Source organism: Vanessa atalanta, chromosome 21, assembly GCF_905147765.1.
Source record: "Vanessa atalanta chromosome 21, ilVanAtal1.2, whole genome shotgun sequence".
Classification (NCBI taxonomy): domain Eukaryota; kingdom Metazoa; phylum Arthropoda; class Insecta; order Lepidoptera; family Nymphalidae; genus Vanessa; species Vanessa atalanta.
In genome coordinates this window covers 3150916-3165828 of record NC_061891.1, presented here as the reverse complement: position 1 = coordinate 3165828, position 14913 = coordinate 3150916, and the positions used below count along the sequence as shown (strand labels likewise).

The following is a 14913-nucleotide window of genomic DNA, read 5'->3' as shown; positions in this document are numbered from 1 at the left end:
TCCTATGGATTTCATTTATCGATACTATTTATAAATATTATATCGATCAAATATTACAATAATTCGGTAACTTACGCTTCCACGTCCAAAACTTTCTCATATTCTTTAAGGAGTTGGTCATCAATACCCAGAACGTCAGCACCATAGTTTAGATTGCCGTTCAGTCCACCTCTTGCTTGGATGCCGAATACATCATTGAGAACAGCACAGACGAAGTTATGATGAAGAAATGTGCCACGTGGATGCTTAACCATGAGAGAAAATATTGGCAGGCGTCTCATGGTCCGAGATTCACTTCCCAGTAAAATCAATTCAGGGATGTTCTTGATGTGAGACAAAACTTGCCTGTAACAAAAGAATATTATCATGTTATAGTCGTACGATTGTATGGACCAGGTTCATCAAACCAGCATCACATAATTGTAGTCGAATTTTCTAGGATCTTCAAGTAGAGTTTATCTTTAAGTAGCTCTTTAAATCTTTAAGTACCGTTTTATGTAGACACTTATTCTAGGGATGGGCACGTTATTTCTTAATAATACTCTCGCATTTCAATCAGTTGTAACGCAGACGTAATTAAATTCCCCGTTTCAATCGAAAAAAACATCGATGTAGGAGTTTGGAAAATTTTCGTAATTTATCACAAACTTTAAATCACGTGTCACATAATAATGCGATTCGTATGTAAATTTATTCAAAACGTTTATTTGTAAAACGAGGAAGTCTAACTGGCACCATTAGAGAAGTTAATATTGAATATAATTAGCAAACGAACACACAAAAGAATCAAATTCCTATTATTTAGTTTCGAGTTAAATATTATTATATGTATATTCAAAATTTTTTGCGATTCTTATTACACAACTTCTTCATTGTCAAAGTATGTTATGTATATTGACATACAAACTGAAAGGCGTGAAAAATTTAGTTATTTTAATATAATTGTTTGAAATTAAAGAAATGTGCACTTTCGATAATTTTTCGACATCATTGATTTCGAACAACTTTCAGACGGACGTTCAAACATTCATTCATGTTCTAAATGTTAGAACGACTGATTAATGTTCCACTGCTCGTCAAGGGTTTTTCTAAAGAACAATTATACAAAACTGATATAGTAAGGGTTAATGGAAATATATATAGGTATATTAATACTTGAACATTGAAAATTATCGTATCCAGACTTATAGTTTTAAATGTAATAGTATGGAGACAAAATCTACGGAAGATTACAAAAGCTAACACCTTGTTAATGTCTTACTACTAGACCAAAGATTACATCTTATTTTACGAGCCGCTCCAATGGGAGTTTGCAAAAACACAAGTGGCATATTTTTGTCCGCCACGTGTAATTCGGAGATTTGAATTTTGAAATTGTAACAAAAATGTATATACAAACAATGAAACGTTCATTACCTTTACAAGTAATATTAGCGTTTGAAAATCGATTTTCAAATAATAATCGATTCATTTGCCTCTGTTACCGCTTCGAGAATCAATCGAGACGGAAATGGGAGCAAATAAACACTAAACAGGAAACAGTGTCCACAAAGCTTGTGGCCTGAATGCAGATTAAGGATGTAAATTAGAACTACGACAGTTCCTTTTAATAGAACTTGTCGAGTATAAATAAAACAGAAATAAATCGCTTATTTTATAAGTATAAAAATTATCTTTATTACAGAAGAATCTTCAATTCGAAGTTCCGAAAATTTATCTTCAAATTAACTGTCAATTTTCAAAGTAATTGATTTAATATAAGTGTTTGAAACTGGTGATTAAAAAAACTGACGAAATGTTATTGTATCATTTAATTTAATTATTTCAATGTATCATAATTGATAAAAATTCGAATAGAAAAAAAAGTCTGAGTTTTCAAGTAGGTATAATAAAATAAATCCGTCGTATCAAAACACTTAAAATCGAGTGTCATTACATATTGTGCGATACAGAATCGTAATTATTTCATCACCATGCCAAGGCCATTCGATGAGGTCTGGATTTTTGCCAAGTGCCAGGCGCTTGCCAGACTATTCATTGTTGAATGGAAAAGCCCTGATCACAATACCGTCATATTCGGTTGATATAAAGACAAAATATTTCGCTAGAAATACTATAATATATATCATATATCTCGTTGATCTAGTGGCTAACTTAGAATGATGTAGATCTCGAGTTCTGGGTTCAAATTAAATACATATACTGTAAACAAATTTTCAGTAACATATTGGAGTTTAAAAGTTGCTAAGCAGTGCTTACGCTCCCGTGCCTCGGAGAACACTCGAAAGAAATTGCTTAAAAGGAAGTTTGCTTAATTTTTTTATAAACAGGAAAAGTTCTCGCCTTCATACAATTAACTTTTTTAGTAAATTGATTTCATTATATAGTAACTAGTTTCTGCCTGCAACTTTGGCCGCGAGAAAAAAAAAAGGGGGGGGGGGCATTTGCGCAGTTGTATAAGTATATCACCTTATGTACCTTATATCATTTTCTGTATCTGTTTATAATTCATCTCATGCCAGAAAAGGAAAACAAGATTTGAATGAATCAACAAACATGAATGGGGATACGAGAAGGAATCAAAACTAGAAGTCCCTTCACGAAATACTAATAAACAAAGTTAACTTAAAAGGTCGGAAGACCCAGAATATGTTCGCTAGGAGATTCTTCCAACGATTCAAGAATAATAACGATCCATGTAATTTGAGCAAGATATATCGCGGGTCATTGAGTCATATTGTAAACAGCCGTATCAAGTGAACTGAATATTGTCATGGATTGATCGTTGAGACATCTGATATTATATTCGATCTCGATTAATCAATTTTATTAAAAGAAACTGTTTAAACTAAGTCTTTTCATTTGGTCTTGTAATTTATTTGAAGAGTATCTTCCTGAATTTACACCGGTAGAATAAAATATAATAAAAAACGGTTGTTTTGAAGAACGAAATCTTGTTATTTAGGGCAAGTATTCCCCAAAGTTTTATCCCAATAAGATGAATCGTTAAAGAACGCAAAGAAGATCAATTTGCACTTAGTTTTGTTTCGAGTTTTCGATGCAAGCTTGTGGTGGTCTTTCAATGCATCCACAGTTTAAATTCGCACACTTAAGATTATTTTATATTATATAATAATTGTAATTAATTAATTTGAAATTTTAAAACAAGTTCTTCAATCACTTGTATACCGTATAAAATGCGATTTGTATTCAAGTTCATTAATAAACGTCGCTGTGATTTAGGTTGAAATGTATTGCACTGGCACCGTCAAGTCGCGAACAATAAACAAGCAATATATAAAACTGTGGAGATACTGACAATATAATTCCAGGCACGGAAAAAAAAGGTTTCATGGAAATAGTATCCAGACTTTATCACCCAAAATCGCCTTCGCCTTACACATACTCAAGTAGTAGGCAGGACGAAGGTTCGAAAATAGAGTACTAACGAATTGTCCATTTCAAATTCAAATTGGGAATTAAGTCAGTTTTTTTATTGCAAAAAATATACCTTTATAAAATTAAGTAATAATTTATTTATTATAAAGTAAATAATAAATAATAATTCTTAAAATGACAATGTTTATACGGTGGTGACCACGTTACATCAAATAAGTCATTAAGTCTGCCTAACTAAAATTCAATCAATAAAATAATAATACATTTTAATTGTTCGACGAGCTACATTTCTTTGCAGCTGCAGCAAACATTTAATCTTCTACATTGCATGCCCCAAGTCACTTCTATTTGCACGCTTGTTCTACGGTTAAATTCAAGACTGGAAATGTATACTTCAAGCGCTCTTTCCACATTGACCCATTTCTTTCAGCATTTATCAATTCAAATGTACATAGCATAATGGATGAGAATATGAATTACGAATTAGCTTACGTGCAATAATATCTAAATTAACTCTGTCTTATTTATTATCGCTGAGTGACAGCGCTCGTGTTTTGTCTCACTTACACTTTCAGTACCTATGAATGTTTAAGTGTGATAGGTGTATAATACAGTTAATGTTTAACTGTTGTGATCTATTTATCGCACAGCGAAAATCGAATGTTTAGTATCTGAGAATAACATACGCGACCACTAAGAAAGATTTTCTGAAAATTTCTGAAACCTTAAATAAGGTAAGTGTTACCAAAATTTTTATAGAAGATTATCATTTTGAAATGGTCTCTGTTCGTGGATAAAAGATCATTATATCAATAATTTGGAGATTCATAAACTAAATAATCGCATAAAATTTTCTTCGGAAGCGAAACTACGTCATTAATTTTAGGAACTGTCAGAATATCTGTAAAGATAGATGACAAATATATATTATATCATTATACTACATATAGATTGACATAAGTCTATAAATAGACTTTAATGACGTTCAGTTCATCGCTCGATGTTAACGACATTTATGAAGCCTTATAGACGACAGTCGAAGTAATTGGAAGAAAATGATCTGTGATAAATATTTACAAATGAATTGAAGATACTGAAATAGAATGGCATGATAACCTATTTAAAAGTCATTACTTATACCTTCCTATAAATATAACCTTCTCCTCAATGAGATAAGAGGCCTTATCCCAGCAGGGGGACACTTATAGGTTTTTACTTTTTATTTTAGTTATATAAAGGACCGGATTTAAAGACCTGGAAGCCTGGAATTCGATATTTGAAGTATATTGATTTTCATGCAGGAATTTTCACAAAAAGTAGCTTCACAAAAAACTAAGATAGGTAATCATACCTTTGACTAGCTACTAGACCATGATGATTAAGGTATCCTGACCAATTTTAGCCACGGGAGAGCAACTACGCAGGAAATGTTACATTGCCCAAGTGTGTACGCAATCCAGGGACAGCGATGTCATACACGACCGTAAAGCAAGACCGTGTCTCGGATAGCAAGAACAGTCGTTGGTACGCCTGAACACTTCGCTATTGATTCGAATAAGCCGTTCCATCGGAATAGATATACCTGTGTTTGAAAACATAAGCAGACTAATAAGTCTTGCGTTGCAGAAAATAGAGCAGTAACTGTAATCGGTTAAGCGGACATTAATATCACACAATCCAATTGTAAATTACGTTTTTAAAGCGATGACCGCTTTAAACCAAATTTAAAGACACTGAGAAAACATTTAGAATCAAGACCCTTGGTCTTTAAGTACTGCTAAATGATACGAAGCTAGCTACATCTTCAGCATTATTCTTTTATATAATTTAAGTGGGTAATAAAAATACACGTAACTAATCGTTTCACAAGTATTACGTGACGCGATTAAGTGGTAGTCTTGTTTCCAGGATTGCTCGTATATATTTTATGGCGCACTTAAAAATGCCAAGATGACGTTTTATTTTGTCACATTTTCGAACATAAATAAGTAACACATTCACTGGTCCAGTTTAAGTCGGGCCATCCTATACAAAAGTATGAATAGATTGTCTTGATATTATATAATATACCTGCACATTAAACTCTTATAATAACAATTTTGTAAGTATACCTAAGCTAAGGGTCTTGCCGGTTCGTATGGAGAACATTTTAAAATTGAAAAATTCCCGGATTTGAACCCGCAGTCTTTGGTACAGATTAATATATTCTAACCACTGGGTAAGTTCGGCTCATAAGCTCGTGATATTTTTTTTTTTTTTTTCAAGGGGAATCATATCGTTACAATAATGTTAATTAATAACAAATTAATGTATTAGATAAACTAAAAAACATATAATAATTGGAACATCATTATTATTCGCTGGACCAAATCCCATTTATTTTTACGATTTCGTTTTTGGCAGACTTTTACGGCCGGCCTCTTGCCCGACGTCAACTTACTAGCAAAAGCATTCCGAGGATGGTTGGCGTCAATTCGACTGTTATAATCTGCCAAAACCTTATTAGGACAATCAAATTATGAATTAAAGTGAAATTGTCGGAGATTTGCTAGAGTAACTATAGAATTAAACAATCAGGAGTACGGTACCCTATGTCATAATCTGTTACCTTGGCAACGTTAAAGTGTAACAAACAACTCACTTATGTTTTTTTAAAGATTAGTAGCAATGCCCTAAATTAATTACTAATATTCCTATTTATACCTCTTTTTAAACTTATCACTTGTGTTAGGAGTGGGGACGAAAATAACCCCTTGGGCTCAGTGTCGAACCTGCGAATTTTTACATCGCTAAGCCCGTAAACCATTATAATTATTACGACGATTATTATTTTGACGAAATATTATTTACAACCATGTTTTACTTCCATGCAAAAATATAAATCGAACATTCAAATATAAAATCACAAAACTATTTCAATAACATTTTTAGCGTCCCTATAAAAATACGAATATATTTTTCTTTCAAACCTGACACAGACGTAAATGTCACTACAGTGTACATCGTATAGTTTTTACTGCTAATAAATTAAAATTATTAGGTCGACTTTACTAGATCAAAGAATTGCGCAACGAAACCCCTAAAACAAGGTTTCGAGTGAAAAAATAACATTTGTAATATGTCTTGTAATCGAAATTGTAAACCGGAATAAAGGCCGTTGAACTCGGCAGAGAAAAAAATAAGCAGTTCGAGTATTTATGTCACGGCATTGTTGTATAATGTTTAAAATGATTTCATACGCGTCACAGGCTTTGCATGTAATTTTAAAGCGACGCTATTATTACGCAGATAGCTTAGTGGTTAGATCACGTGAATTAACTAAAGTTAGTTTATATCACCAAGCACCACTAAGTGTTTATGTACTGAATTTGTGTACATAGCTTTATAATATAATATCAAGTACGTTTTATGTCGAAGAAGGAGTAAACATAAACTTTATAAGATTAGGCGGACGGGCTAATGGGCCACTTGGTGGTAAGTGGTCACCACAGCCAATAGATATTGGCGTTGTTTACTAACTATTCCTTAAATCGCCAATGCACCACCGACCTTGGGGACTATGTTGTCTCTTATGTCTGTAGTTACACTAGCGCTTACCCTTCAAACCGGAATACAACAATTGGTACTAAGTATTGCTGTTTAAGGGAAGAATTTCTGGTAATTGGGTGGTACCTACGCAGGCGGGCTTGAACAAAACCCTACCAATTAAATTATATACTTTATTAATAATTTACCAAGTTAATTATTAATATAATATTTCATGGGATTTACTATTAGCTCTACATTACTATGCAATACAAACAGTTCTTGCTAAATATATTTTTATTTATAATACAAAACTATTCCACTTAACCGCTTATATCAACTTTAATATTACTTACAAAGTACCGATAAGTTGACCGACATTCAAAACGCAATTTTTTCACGAATCCATAATAACATAGCTTATTCAAGACCTCGACCAAATGTTATCGCGTCAATCCGTACTCAAAGTCGCATACGAGTATTTACTTTTGCGCCTCCTGTGATTGAAATACGTTATAGAATTTAACACATATATTTTTTAAACAATTTACTTTTTTTTTAATTTCATCATACACAATTGCTAGATATACAACACACCATTATCTGTATTGTAACTAGGAGCTATCGTAGCGTAAAGTCCTCATACATGTCTTCACTGACCTACGTGACATTAGCTAATCAAACTCCTTTCTTGCAACAGAAAGCAGTCGCTTTCAGATCGAACTATTGAGAAAGAATAATCCCCTACAAAATGATTCAATACCGATTTTTTATTATTTGCAGTGGAATCAAGCAAAGGTATATATTAGGCAGCCAGGCCAGCCAGGTTATATATTAGGCAAGTATGTATGATTCCATGAAGATATAAAGCACCACAACCGCAGTTCATTAGAGTCCATCAGTCATCTATTTAGTGGGAAATTTAATCGCGATAGAGCCGTACAACACCTGTTACTTCGGTTGATAAATTAGTCAACCTAGAGGATATAACATATGTAGTTATATCTATTTTTTTTTTATCTGTATAAAATAATAATTATAATATATTTGACTTTTTTAGAGCGGTTGACTTTGTGTTTATACATAATTCATTTTTAATGATTTCCAAACTGAAGACGTTCGACATAAAAGCTGCTTCCATACTTACTATTTAGACGACAATGATTTGTCACAATGTATAAGATTATCCATCTCACAACATGTTACACACAGGAAGATCGTTAGTATATTTTAAGATATTTATTTTAATACTAATGATTGGTGGAAAACGAGACGAAAACACCAATAAAAATTTAGCAATGACCTTGATGTATGCTTTACGAGTTATTTTCGCGAGTTTATTTACGCTCAGATTCTGTTACGAGATCGTGTTTTTAAAACGGCTTAAATATAAAAGAATCATGCTTCTGAAAATACCAAATCGTACGTAGTTCGTTTAAATTGTTTGAAAAATTCCACGTTCGTTCGTATTTCTCGTATAAAAATATCACGACCAAATTCTTTATTTTGCAAAGTAAAAAATTAAATGAGTGAACGAACTGATCGTAATGGTCGTTCTAGTTCACGCTCCGAAGACTAGAGTAGATGTTACTAGTAATTCTAAAACAAGTGCCAGTAATTTTACCGCCAAAAGCGTTACTTTGTTTATTTATGTCGATTTAATGTGATGTGGGCGAAGCTATTACAGACACAAAGGACACAACTCAAACTAAAACAGTTGCCAGCGTATTGACACATTTATTTCGTTTGATTGAACGTTTGACATAACAAATGATTTTGTTTTCATCGGCTATTTATGGATAGTAAAAGTACGCAAAGATCCGATTTATAATTCCATAATTTAAAAACAAATATCCCATGACATTTGATAGTGTAACAAAAAAACGGTTAAAAAAAAAGAAGATGTAATATTAGCTTGGATATAAATCGACGTAATCCTATGCGATGTCTCCAAGTCGTGGTAATCTTACGGTCCATTCTCTCAGCAATTCGTCCGGCGCCGCAGTTAGCGTAGCAACGCACTATTTCTGTCCGGTTAATTCCCCGCTGACCCATTTCTACTGACCCACTATCGTACAAACCTGATTCCGTTGCGTGCATGCTGCGGTAATTAATACTAGCTCTGGACGAGAAAAAAATATTCGATAACAAATTACGTTATTTAATGTCAATATTTTTCAACGAATTTCTGAAATAATTATCGACGTAGGCATTTTTTTTATTGATTATATTAGAGTAAGCATTATATTTGTTAAAGGTAATTCTTATTAATTTTATGAGGCATTTTATTTATTTGGAACTTTGAAAGAACAATGTATGTAGCGGGAAGTTTATAAAAACCAAATATGTGTATAGATCTTACATTACATTACTTTAACAGCCTGTAAATTTGTCTCTGCTGATCTAAGGCGTCCTCTCCCTTTGAGGAGAAGGTTTGGAGCATATTCGTAAAGATCTTAATAAAAGGTAATTAATAGATAATTACTATTAAGTTTCTTGTCAACTTATTTCGGTAAAATTTACATTCCTAAAATTTGCTAGCTTGATTGAAAAATATTTTTGTGTTGTGCGGATATGAATATATCTATTTTATAATTACATATAATAACATATGTTTAGTATTCAGACTTGTTCTGTATTTGGTTTTTTATTCGATAACAAATAACGATATTTAATGTCAATATTTTTGAACGAGTGTCTGAAATAACAAATATGTATTATAATATCTTCAAAGTACGCATTTTTTTGATTGATTCTTAGATTAAGCATTATATTTGTTAAAGGCAATTCATATTAATTTTACGAGACATCTTATTTATTTGGAATCCTAAAAGAACAATGAAAGTAAGCGCGAAGTTTATAAAATCAGAAATAGTATTCAGACTTTATAAACAAAGATAGATTTAATGATCTTCTACCGCGTATCTTTACTTATATACCGGATGAAAAAAAGTGTTAAATAACTAAAACTTTAGCTTATCATCATTGTATATTTTTGATATCTACCAAATAATTATTTTTATGAGCAAGTGTACCTACAGATACAAGAGACGTAACATCTTAGTTATCGAGGTTAATGTATTAACAATTTAATAATGGTCACTATTTCTTACAGTGCGAATATCTGTGTTGTGGTGACAATTTACCATCAAGACGTACTTTTGTTTATCCATCTATTGTATATAAATTAAAAAAGTAAACATGTAAAAAACGTCCGTGAAATTTAAATTGTATCCAATGGACCATTTGCAATTTACGGTAATAGGGTAAATGTCTCATTTCCCAGCTAATTAACTAGGAAGTGCTCTTGGAACAGGAAGCTGAAAATTTATCTCCTGTCTGAAACAAACTTCCTTCCTTTGTTTTATTGACTTTATATTTGATCGCTGACCTTTAGTCGTGCAGTACTGTTAGTTGATGTTCTTGTACGTGTATTTGTCGTGTTTTATTTCGTGTATCTCAGAAACGGCTCTTTTGTATTTAGATAAATTTATACAGGTTTCATTTCTGAAATAATGAAAAATTACATGAAAAAACTATTAGAACCGTTACATTTATTTTTTAGGTTACTTCTATTGAATCGATGTACAATTGTTTGGTGTTTCTTAGAGATAAACTTACTATACAATAAGTAAGCAAATTTCGATTAAGAAACATACCTTCTTGGAATCTAATATTCTATACCAAAAGACTACAAAAAAAAAAACAAAAATACCATTGAGGTTGAGATCTTTATAAAGAAATGTTTTTTCGTTTTTAATTTTAGCAATCAAATGTCATACACGACATATCTGTTTCTTAATAATTACTAAGTCGAATAGTCATGATTTTAAAATAAATTTTAACAATTGGTACAAAAAATCCAAGAACATCGCCTAGGCGAAGAGCATGTAGAAAAATTTCAAAATTATCGAGCAATACAAACTCAGGCGCTCGTTACAAGCCGCACGCACTGATGACGCACAAATCAGCGCACGCGCACATGATAGCTTCCGCGATAAACATGTCTACTAATAATAACTGCAATACCAACCTATGTGCCATACTGGATGTTTTGTAATCAATGTTACGACATTAGTAATTATATTTGATAGACTTGTTACTATACACTGTGAAACCTGAAGGTAGTATTGTTTATTAGACGAGACGTAAGAAGCAATCAAATTTAAATAGATAGGGTTAGAAGCTCATTTAAATCATTTTACAAATCTTTAATAAACGTAACGTCACCAGCGGTTCGGAATGTAGATTCTACCGAGGAAATCCGACAAGAAACTCAGTAGTTACTCTTTTACAACATTTGAAATACAAAGTTAGGTCCGGTAAATACAATAGGCTAGTTGACAAAATTTGGAAATTAGTTTAAAACTATAGCTTAGCATCTATTTCACCCCAAAAATATACTATTTTAAGAAAAAAAGGGTTTTTTATGTTAGTATTTTGAGTTTTTAGAAATGAACTTGAAATTGACCGCGAAAAAGGCCAAGATTGTCATGGCGTCTTGAATGACGTCACACCTCGCGAAACAGACGTGTTTGTGTATGACAGTCAATTGTGTTTTTTAATAAATAATGAATTCCTCGTATTATAAATACTGTATGGTGCCCCAATGTGAAAGTACAACGATAAAAACGCCAGACAAATTATTCATATACGTACCAAACAATAAATAAATACGAATAAAGTGGTTAAAAATGGCATGGAGGCAAGATGCTCTTATTTTGTCAACTAATTCCACAATTTATTTCTGTGAAGATCATTTCGATGTAAGTATTAAATACAACTTGATATATCTATTTATAAATGTATAGTAAAAGAAATGAATTTAGCAAATATAATATATAACACATAACCTATAAAATGTTAGGACTAGAATAGGATTTTATGATTTGTTTGAGTTAAAATATTATTTTCGTTTTATAAAATGTAATAATTCAAACTCTTCTTATTTTTTTAGTTGCCAAATGATATGACTAATTATACAGAGTATCATATTATGGGTAAAGACACAAGTGCGCATGAAACCAGGTTATATACCAACGAAGTTCGAATGCCAAGAAGATATATGTTGAAAAAACAAAGTTTGTTAATAATCGCAGAGTGTTTGAAAGATCCAGAACCAAGTAGTACCCCCAGTTTATCTGCCATAATGATAATTGATAGCAACAACGTAGCGTTCCGCGCTTGTTTCGCGAGGTGTGACGTCACGCGACTCTGATTGGTGTTCAATGTCACGTGATTAAATGCCTCATTTTGTCGATTTTATTTTCCAAAAATATAATTAATCTTTTATTATTTTTGTAGAAAAGTTGTTTCTTTATTTACTAATTATCATGGTTAATCATTAGAAACTCAAAGCCATCCGATTTATTATTAGTGGAAACAAGCCTATTATATGTAATACACCCTGACTGTAAGTCAACAAGTATTATCTCTACGTCTTTTTATCATCTATACAATCTTGTGTTGAATAATTATTTACTGAAGTTTTTTAACAAACGATGAGTTTATAAATCGGCTAAGTTATATATATATATGACTATAAATAAATTGATGTTTCAGGAAATCCCTGCTATGCAAATTATTTGAATATTTTTGTGTTTATTTTTTTTTATGTTCTATCGTACCGGATGTCACTTATACAAAACACCGAGTATTAGAAAAACCCAAAACTTAAGCGTGTCTTAAAATTATTTTTTCAAGAACAAGTATGTACATTTATGTTATTAAATATAGTATATATTTATATCATATATGTAGATAGGCGGATTGGCAAATGCGTGACAAGGTGTTAAGTGGTCTCTATTGCTCCTAGATATTGGTGCTTCAAGAAATATACCTTGAGAACTAAAATTTAATGATCCTTGTGCTACACTTTGTATTAAAAAAAAGTTTGTTCTTTCAGAACAAATTCGAAAATCACCTCAAAAAACAAACGTCATATCTTAAAAAGTTACATGCGACATTGGATTTCATAATAATAGGGTTTAAACGATGAAAAAGACGCAATAATATGGCATCGCCGACAGTCAGTTTTCACAATTGATATACGAAGTAAAAAAAAAACGTTACAGTATTTAATTCGATGGGTATTATAAGCATATTACAAAAGTAAATATTGCATTTAACAACAGAATGTTAGACTTTAGTATAGCTCTGTTTGGATCTGTGCCATAATAAACAGTTTTTTATCCCATTAGTAACCTAATACGAAAATCGTATATTCGAAATAACTTGAACATTTTACTTGTATTTTGTTCAAGATCGATATTGTTACTAGGTTTATTGTAAACTGTCATAGTCCTTACAATTATCCGATAACATAAAATATTTTGCATCATTATTATTATTAATAAATAATAAAGTTTTAAATGGGCCACCATGTATGGGATCATCACTGTCCATAAACGTTTATAGACAGTGGTGATGGTGGAGAAATTTTAAGCATTCCTAGTATCAACAATGTGCCGCAAAACTTGGGAACTAAGAATTTATGTCCCTTATTCCTGTAGAATTGCTCCCACTTCACTTCCAATAGCTTATTTTAGTGAACGTTGCGTTCTCTAGTAACTAAGCTGACCTTTTTGGATTTATAAACGTCTGTTGGAGTTATTATGAAATAAAATGCATTTAATTTCGATGACGAATTCAGGTGATATGACTCGAATAGTGGAATTTAGATTTGTAAATAGATACGTTGGCTTTTACGACTGTGATACTCTTAATGGACTTTGGATGTGAACTATGAAATATTCATTAATTACTCAACTGCAAAATATCTCCGATTACGTTAGATTCATTATATATATTTAAGGCAGACGTTTATATGTGGTAATAAAACGGTATTGACCGAGGTGGCCCAATGGTTGAATCGAGTGAATTTGATGACGGTGTTTGCGGTCTCAAACGCTTCAAGTACAGAATTTTCACGTTACTTTGTGTTTACATTTCATCACGTGTTCAGTACGATAAGAAAGCATCATAAGAAAAACTCCATGTGTCGGATGAAATTCTGACACATGCAGCTTCTGGTCGACACTATTTTGCTACCACTACACGATATTATTATATTCAAAATATAAAACAAACGTAAGCGCGATTCAGAAATGTATTAATTCATTCAAGCTAAATTCATTCAAGTCAAAATTTACATGCTCAATCCATTAGGTTACGTCGACTATACATTAACGGTTTAATTTTAACATCTATTTATTAAAGAAATAGAGTGTTTGTATATTCAAAATAACTAATATAATAATAATAAATAAATACGAATCCTAATTGAAGATTTTTTTGCATCCATTTATCTATTAAAGATACTAATAAATTCGTATACCTGTCTAAACATGTCTGAAGCTACAGACGGCAGCTTATTTTTCTTAAAAATCTCAAAGACATTAAATACTACGTAAAGTTCATGTATAGTTTTGATCGTTGTTATCTCATTAACTATCGATTCGAGTAGTTTCTTTCGCTTACGATAGTGTGTTTATTAAGGTAATACATCTTTATGATATATTCGTAATCAAAAGCGTTACAGTAATATTTAACTCATCTTATAAGGCTTCACAGGATTGCAATGATGATACTATAAATACTGCTGAACGGAGGAAAAGAATGAAAACAAAACAGTTATATTAGCTAAAAAAAGAATTTAAAACTTAAATTAAAATTAGAATATTTAGTAAACTTTAGTTTGTATGTGTGTATGTGTGTGTGTGTGTGTGTGTGTGTGTGTGTGTGTGTGTGTGTGTGTGTGTGTGTGTGTGTGTGTGTGTGTGTAAACGTGTGTATGGGTTTGCGTGCGTGTGTGTGTCTTTTTGTATCAAACGAATAACAATTGAATTAAGCACGTTCAATATATAAACCACAACTATAAGTATCAGAGCTGCTACCATAAACTTCGACTTATATAGGAAACTGTAATTAGTTAGGATGCACACATCATGTGTTTTAAACAAGCATGCATAGTTCAACGCCAGTGATACC

The 14913-nt window shown here is 31.8% G+C and overlaps 1 protein-coding gene across 2 annotated transcripts in view; it reads right to left on the bottom strand.

Moving 5' to 3' along the window:
* LOC125072238 overlaps positions 1 to 14913 on the bottom strand; it is a 103694-nt gene that overhangs the window by 8274 nt on the left and 80507 nt on the right. For both annotated transcript variants that reach the window (XM_047682762.1, XM_047682763.1), the window contains exon 6: positions 76 to 345. In XM_047682762.1, coding sequence (XP_047538718.1) covers positions 76 to 345 — 270 coding nt within the window. The remainder of the gene's footprint in view (positions 1 to 75; positions 346 to 14913) is intronic.